The following is an 8203-nucleotide window of genomic DNA, read 5'->3' as shown; positions in this document are numbered from 1 at the left end:
GAGGACTGTAATGCCTCTTGCATGCAAATCCGCGGTAAAGCAGAGCTGCAATTCATTACTTCCACCAGGCGGTTCGCTGAATCCTTCTTCCATTGCACAAAATGAGCGTTGAGGTCCTCGCACGCAACTCCATGAAATTACAGTCCGATACAACACAACATCAGGAGTAACAAGAGCGACAACTCAATCCCCTTCCACACATTCATCGTGGAACGGGAAAAACTCCTGAAAGCACCCGCTCAAAATGAAAAAAAATCGATAGAAACAACGAACAACGACACTTTCGGTGCGGTTAACGATGGATGGCTGTGGTGTGCAGCACAGCCGTGGCCCCTCAAGCACCTCAAACTTACTAATTCCACGTGGTGTACGTCACATGGCGGCGTGATCAATCATACGGCTCGCACTGGATGAACGGTCGAACAGGCTCAGTGCGTCTGAGCGGGCGTCACCGGCCATGAGCTCCTGCTGTGCGGGTGGTCGGTACGACGACGCAACGGTGGTGCCTGAGGCGTAAGACGATGACGTCCTGTCGTCGTGGGGCTTCCGCGTATCCTCGTCGCTCTCCTCGTCATCGCGCAGCAGCGCCTCCAGCCCACCACGCCGCGGCTCGCGCAGCTCCTGCCAGCGGCGGTCCTCCGCGTACCACACAACGACGCCGTACACAGTGATCGCAAGCAGCACGGCGGTCAGCAGCAGCACGATAGCCGCGTACGCCCTCGCACCGCCGTCGCTCGGCGCAAGGTGGTTGGCCGCGCTGATCACGCACAGCGCCGCAAGGAGCACAAAGCTCGCAGTGCGCATAACCGTCAGGAAGGCCGAGCGCATCATGTTCGTGAAGGCAACCACGCCCGCACCCACAAGCAGCACAGCCGCCATGCAGAAGTACTGGACGTGGCAGCCTCCCACGGGCGGGTGCACAGCAGCAATCAGGCCCACCACACACAGCACCGACAGCTGGAACACGCACCAGTACACGTGGCTGCCCCTCATGTTCGTCAGCATGCCGCCGTACATCCGCTGCTGCGCCGCGGGGTGCCAATACCCGACGGGGTACAGCAGGCGCTCGTGCAGCGGCTTCCTAAAAAACTGCCAGTACCTCTCGAAGCTCGCGCCCGTGTGGCGGGCAATCAAGTAGCACACGCCAGCAGGGAACGCCACACCGTACAGCACGCCAACGACACCGATCACGCGGTGCAGCACGCGGGCGCCGGGCGTCGCCAGTGCAAGCACAGAGCCGAAGAAGATGCCGAGGTGCATCGCGTGCGCCACGACGTACGTCAGGCTCGGGAAGCGCATCGCCGCCCACGCACTCGCAGCGTCCACGCCGCGCCACCGCTGGAAGGCGGCCGTCACACCGCAGTGCACGCACCCAAACACAGCGGCGAGCAGCGCGTTGCCTACCAACATCCACAGCGGATCAATGGCAGCGAACACCGACAGGAAGTACGGCAGCGCAACGGTGATCGCACGCTCCTGCGCCAAGGCGCACGACATCCTCGCAAACACGCCGAGTGCCTGCATCTCCAGGATGGATCCCAGCCCGCCGCTCACCACCACGGCAACAGCCGCCGCACCCGCAACAACGCCGGTGATCGCCGAGAGGGCGCTGGCAGCGGCGGGCAGCGTGTCCGACCTGATCGTGAAGGACCCAAGCAGCACGCCCTTGCAGCCGCCGGACACCGCCGCAGCGTCGCAGCGAATGATTATCGTCTCGTCGGCAGCAATGAAGTAACCGCGGTGAACGGGCACGGCCAGCTCCAGGACGGTGGACGGATTCGTCGCGTTGCGCAGCATCGCTCCCCACGGACCACCGAACCCTCTCGGCTGCGCCGTCGACACCGGCACAAAGCTCAGGTGCGTGCCGAGCTGCGGGTCGCGTGCCCACCGAAACGGCGGCGGCAGCGCCACCATCAGCAGCGTCGGGACGGCGCTCCCACCGCCGCGAATGTCGTGCTGCGTCAGGCTCCCACCAGCCGCCGTCGTCGTCACGGCGAGCGTCGGGCACGCCACATCGCTCCACCACAGCGTGCTGCTCACCGACGCCGTCGGGGTCCGCGTGGGCGACAGCGCCACCGTCCCCGTCCCCTGCAGGGTCTCCGTCGGCCTGTACTGCAGCGGACTGTGGTGTGGCGTGCTCTGGCTCGGCGTCCACGTTGGTGTCGGGCTGCGCGTCTCCGTCAGCGTCGCCGTGTGGCTCACCAGCGGCATGCCGGGAGTGCGGTTGCACCCATCCACGTGCGGCAGGTACACCGGCAGGCAGTCGCGCCCGTACCCGCCCTCAGCACAGCGGCAGCGACACGACCCCGACATCGCCCTCGTCGCAGCAGCAAAGCAGCGCACGTCGGCGTCGCACACGCCACACGCCACGGGGCGGAATTCCCCGATGATGCCGGCGGACCTGTAGTCCATCGGCCGCAGCGCCTGCCCGTTGAGCGCCAGGCACCCCACGACGAATCGTCGGCCGGCACCCCCAAGCGCAACGGTGCCGTCCATCACGACGGGCCCGCTGCCGGCGTTCCCGTGGAGCGTCAGTGTGCTCTGCACGAGGTCCGCACTGCGCGGGTACGACGGCACCGACAGGAGCCTGCCGCTGATGCTGTTGCCGCGCATTGACAGCCACGACCCGGACACAAAAGACGCCGACCCCCGCAGCACCAGCAGCGCGCCATCGGTCAGCGCACCGGCGTTGTCGCTCACCACGACGGCGGACGCGTTGGCCTCCACCCCGTTGTCGAACACCAACCCATGCGCAGCGTACACCTGGCTCCCCGACACGCGCAGCACAGCGCCCCCCGACGCCACCACGCACGCACTCGCGTACAACGCATATTCGCCACCGAGCACAGCCGCGTCCAGCGCGACACCGCCACCGACAAGCTCCAGCACGGCGCCGTCCACCACCACCGTCCGCCCACCAGTCATCACGGTCACGAGGGCAACGCCGAACACAACCAGCACGGACCGCACAAGCCGCAGGCCCGACAGCACCAGCACCGGTGCGTACGGCGAGGACTGCGAGCCAGGAAGATATACAAGCGGCGTCGACCTCGCGGCAACCAGCACGGAGTCCGTCACCGTCAGCACGGACCCCGCGGGAAACGTGCCGGTCAGCACAAGCGCACCGTTCAGCGCCTCCACGTCGCACACGGACAGCTCCACCGGTCTGCCCTCGTCGCTCCCCGCCGCCCCCGCACCGCGCAACGCTCCACCGCCCATCACGTACAGCACGGCACCGTTCAGCAGCGACACGTTCTGCACAACGATCCGCACGCCGTCCCGCGCCATCCACGGCACGTAGAGCACAGGACTCACGCCGTCCAGCACAACGTGGCGCAGCGTCACCTCGCTCGCACCGGCAGGCACAACAAACACCGACTGCACCGTCACGCCCTCGCGAAAGAACACTCTCGGCGCGGTGCCCACAGCAGGCGGTAGCGCGGGAGCGCCCACAGGCACGCACGCCTCGCCGTACCCGCCGCTGCCGCACGCGCACACGCACACACCGTTCTTCATGCTCGCCGACGCCGTCCCGGGCGCGTAGCAGTGCGTGTCCCTGTCGCAGGCGTCGCACCCAACAATGTCGATGCTCCCAGCGTCGTCAAAACCTGCCGCTGCGTACTCCTCCGCCGTCGACAGGACACGGCCACCAGCGTCGTTGCACGCCACCCTCAAATGCGCCCCAGCCGCAAGCGACAGGCTCAGCGACAGCATTCGTGGCAGCAGCGCTCGGTTGCGCACAAAGCTCAGCGTGCTCCCAGCAGCGGTCACAGCGCCAGCGGCGTAGAGCATCTCCCTCGAGACGCCGTCGTGCACGTTGCCCTTCGCCAGCAGCATCGACCCGCCGACCAGACTCACCGTCGAATAAAACGCAACCGCGTAGTCCTCCGTCGACAAAAATTCGCTCCGCACAAGCGCCACGGCGGAGCCCGACACGCTCACAGCCCCACGCACAGACACCGCGTGCTTGCACAGCAGGAAGTCGCTGTCAACAAACGCCACCACGGAGCCGCCAATGGCCGCAACGCCGCCCTCCACCGACACGCAAAGCCCCAGCGCCGTCTGCACCAACAGTCCGTCCACGTACAGCGCACCGCGCGACGACAGCGCCACGCCGCCAACCACCAACACGCCAACAGCGTCGCGGAACACAGCCGCCACCTGCGTGCGCGCGATGGTCAGCACGCTCCCCGTCAGATTCACGCTGTGCAGCACGAGGCACGCGGAGGCGTCGCCAAGGCCGTAGGCGCCGCGGTACGCAACACGCGCCTCCGCAATCAGCACCGAGTTCACCACAGTGACGCGCGAGCCCGGCGAAAACCGGTTCGCCACCAGCACACCGCCGCCAGAACACGACTCAAGACCGCTGATCAACACATCGGCGCGCTGACCAGCAGGCGGGTCGGACAGCCACCCAACAACGTACAGGCTCGCTCCGCGCAAAAACGTGCAGTCCGCCAGCGTCACGTTGCGCACGCTCCCTGACATCGACTCCACGTCCACCACGACGTCCGCCGCAAAGGTCACATCAACGTAGCACACCACCGACGTCCCGAGACCGGCGTTCACCTCCTCATCCACACGCACGTCACGCACGCACAAGTCGGCTCCGTCGGTGCTCGGCGGCTCGGGAACAGCAACGGGCAGGCACGCATCGCCGTAGCCGCCCTCAGCACACGTGCAGGCGCAGCCATCACTCGACGCCGTCGTCGTGTACGCGGGGAAGCACGACGCTGCGAGGGTGCATGGATCACTGCAGTTTAAGATGGTGACATTGTACACGGACGGAACACTGTATTCCACTCCTTCCTCGCCGCTCACAGTGTTGCACGCAGCCACAATCGCTCCGTTTGTGAGATCGCGGGAACTTTGAGGTATCAGCAGCATTGTTGGCGAGACGGTGTTGGACATGAATCGGTTGCCAGACACAGACATCGTGGAATCGCGGAGATTCACCGTGGGGCTCAGCACAGCAAACGCATCCCGTGGAGACACGCGGCAAAGGTTGCCGTTCAACTGCAGCCAGGAGTTGTAGTAGATGTTGGCGGCAAAAGTTGAATAAAACACAGCCAAGTTTCCCTGCATGTCGTTGCCATGAAACACAACCGCTGACCGAGACTCCACACGTGATGTCCAAAGAAATAAAATGAAGTACTTCACCGGTCTCGTCACAGCGTTGCCTCGGATCACCACGGCAGAGTTGTTCATTACACTTAGTGAAAATGATTGGCTAGACCCTTCAAGATATATCAGCGTACTGTCACCGCCAGCCATATGAAACGTGTTGCCCACCACCGCAAACACGGAGTGCCACAACACACTCAGCGCAGATCTGATAACGTAAATGGCGCTTGACGATGCCGTCACGCTCTGAAATACATTGCCACTGAACACCGCCGCGGAGCCGTTGCTGATCGCCAGCCCATTCATCACAACGCACGACGGCCTCCCAAGGCCCAAACCCGACCGAGGGATCAGTCTCGTGACCGTAAAGCGGTTCCCGCTGATCGTGATGTTCGTGTGCGGTGGAAATCCACCCTTCGGGCTGAGAAGCGCGTCACGGAAAGTGTTGCCGGTGACAACAATGTTCAGCGACCCCACAGCGGCGTTCGCGTTGCCCAACAGCAACAGCAGGGCGCCGTCCCTCCACGTGCATCCATCAAACGTGACGTTCGCCACGTCGCCCTTCATCCCCCCAATCAGCACCGTCAGGCTCATGCCGCCCCCGCTGAACGTCACGTTGCGGTAGCACAGCCACGACAGCCCGCTGCCCACTGCCTGCGCCACCTCGGGGTACGCCATGTCGCTGATGCACTCACCAACCGGCGGTGGTGGTGGTGCTGGCGGCGATGGCAGTGGCGGGGGAGATGACGGCGGTAACGGTGGCGGGCCAGCAGGCACAGGCGCCGGGACGCACACATCGCCGTGCCCTCCAGCAGCGCACTGGCACTTGCAGTCAATGACCGCCGTCGTCAGCGGGGCAAAGCAGTCGCCGTCCTTCGTGCACTCCCCGCACACTGCAACAGCCGTCACGTTGGTGATGCCGTTCAGATCCAGTTCAGCCGCCGTCGTCACCACCCGTCCCGCGACCGTCAGACACCCAGCAACAAACCGGTAGCCGGCGTCAGCCCGCGATAGCAAAGGAACAGACAACCCCGTCGAGCCCATCCTGCAGCCCGTCAGCGTCACAACACTGCTGCTGTCAATGGTCACAAAAGCGGATCCACTGTCGTAGAACATCGCACCCATTTCCACGTCGTTGTCGCGCCAATCCAACCAGCTTGACCGCTGAACAGTCCACAAGTCATCGTTATAGATGGCGTAACGAGCTGAGCCGCTGTTCCCCGCCACGCGCAACACGCTGTGATCCGACACGCTGAATCCGTGGTGTTGATACAGCAGGCTTACCCCGGAGAACATCGTATTGTTGAGCAGCGCAAAAACGGAGTGGCCACTCACACTGAGCCTGTACACGTAGAACAGGTATTTGTATCCCTCAAAGCTGCAGTACCGCACGTACAGCGAGCTGCCACCCACCAGCGCCAGCGTCCCGGTCGAGTACAAACCAAACGCATCATGCTTCGTTGCATGCGCTTTGACGTTGCTCACCAACAGCGTTGACGCATTCAACACGACGTCGTGCAGTACCACAACGTTCCACATGTTGTACACAGTACCCGATAATTCAAACTCGAAGTTCTGTACCGCATCAACCTCCGTGATGGCGATTTCGCAGCGCTGCGGGAGGGCAAGTGAAAACGCAACAACAGAGGACCGCATCACCGTCCGGCTCACGCGGATCAGGACGCCGGCCGACTCGGTCGCCTCAGCACCCCCAACAAACTGCAGCACAGCCTCGTCAAGGAATGTGCACCCAGTGAGCGTGATGTTGATGGGGAGATGCAGCGGCATACTGCTGAGAGAGAACGTCAACACAGCACCCACGCCGCTGAACGTCACACCCGCGTAGCAGTGGTGCGTCTTCCACATGTTCAGCGTGAGGCTCGTCAGCGTCTGGTTCACCACGCAGCTCGTGTCGTCGTCCACGGCTCTCTCCGGCACGGGTGGCACAACCGTGGTGGGCACCTCGAAGGGAAGACACGACGCGCCGTGCCATCCGTCCTTGCAGCTGCACGAGCACGAGCTGCGGTCCACCAACTCCGTCCCGGGCTTGAAGCACGCCGCGTCATCGTTGCATGTGCCACACCTGAACACCACCACCTCCTCCGGAAACACACCGTCGTACGACACCTCCTCATCGCCCTGCAGGTTGCATCCAACCACAAACCGCTCGGGTGACGTCGCAACAATGCTCAATTTAAAAAGCTTGGCAAAGAGTGCGCTTCCCTCCACCTGACGGTTGTTTGCAAGCACCGCGGTGGTGCCGCTGCCCGACAAATAAATTCTTTGCCAGGAATACTGAATGGTTAATACTGAGGCTGCACCCACGCTGTTGCCCTCCACACGCCACTGCGCACCACCCTCAAGTGTCACCGAGGCAGACAAATACACCAGCGCGGGATCAAAAATTTCCGTCCCACCAGCGAAGGTGCAGTCCGCCACTCTCAGCAGCCCCGCAGAGTTCACGGTGGTATCCCCAAAAATATAAATGCCATTGACTGACCTCATCGTGTTGTTCTCCACGTCAAAGTAGCCGCCATTCTTCAAATCCACAGCATTAACGCAAACAGATGATTCCACACCGTCATCATCCTTCGTTGTGCTCAGCGTATTTCCCTTCACGATGATCCCGCCACCATCAACAACAACAGCACTGATGAAATAAACTGCGTACCTATTCGCCTCGATGTAGTTTTCGAGTAGCAGCAGCGTCATTTTCGCACTGAGAGTAAACTTCACAAATAAAATGGCGTGGTCCGACGTCGTCACAAGCGTACAGCCCACCACCAGTATCTGGGAGCTCGCGCCGAAATCACCCCTGAACTCCAACTCACCAGAATCCAGCATCGAGGATGTCACGCTCACGTGCACGCGCGTACCACTCCCCTTGATCGACAGGCCCACGAGGACGCACTGCAGCAGCGTGATGTTGAGTGTCTGTTGTGGTGCGTCGAAATGTGACAGGTCCAGCACAATCGCGGCGGTGAAGGTCACGTTGACGAAGCACAGAACACGCACACCGGGATCAGGATCGTCCACGGAGCTGATGCTGCCACCGTGCACGCAGCGGACCTCCGTTCCT

At 62.7% G+C, this 8203-nt stretch overlaps 1 protein-coding gene across 1 annotated transcript, besides 2 other annotated features; it reads right to left on the bottom strand.

Moving 5' to 3' along the window:
* Positions 1–8203: a sequence feature (areas not merged during assembly with more than two copies in the genome that could not be assigned to a particular haplotype).
* On the bottom strand, positions 373–8203 carry Tc00.1047053508249.10 (dispersed gene family protein 1 (DGF-1), putative; the record flags this gene model as incomplete). The annotated part of the gene is made up of 1 exon (XM_800396.1): positions 373–8203. A coding segment is annotated over one exon (7831 nt), but the record flags the coding sequence as incomplete, so codon positions are not given.
* Positions 5825–5889: a microsatellite.

This window comes from Trypanosoma cruzi, genomic scaffold (genome assembly GCF_000209065.1).
Source record: "Trypanosoma cruzi strain CL Brener 1047053516731 genomic scaffold, whole genome shotgun sequence".
Lineage (NCBI taxonomy): Eukaryota > Euglenozoa > Kinetoplastea > Trypanosomatida > Trypanosomatidae > Trypanosoma > Trypanosoma cruzi.
The sequence above is the reverse complement of the archived record's forward strand: the minus strand, read 5'-3'. Positions and strand labels throughout refer to the sequence as shown.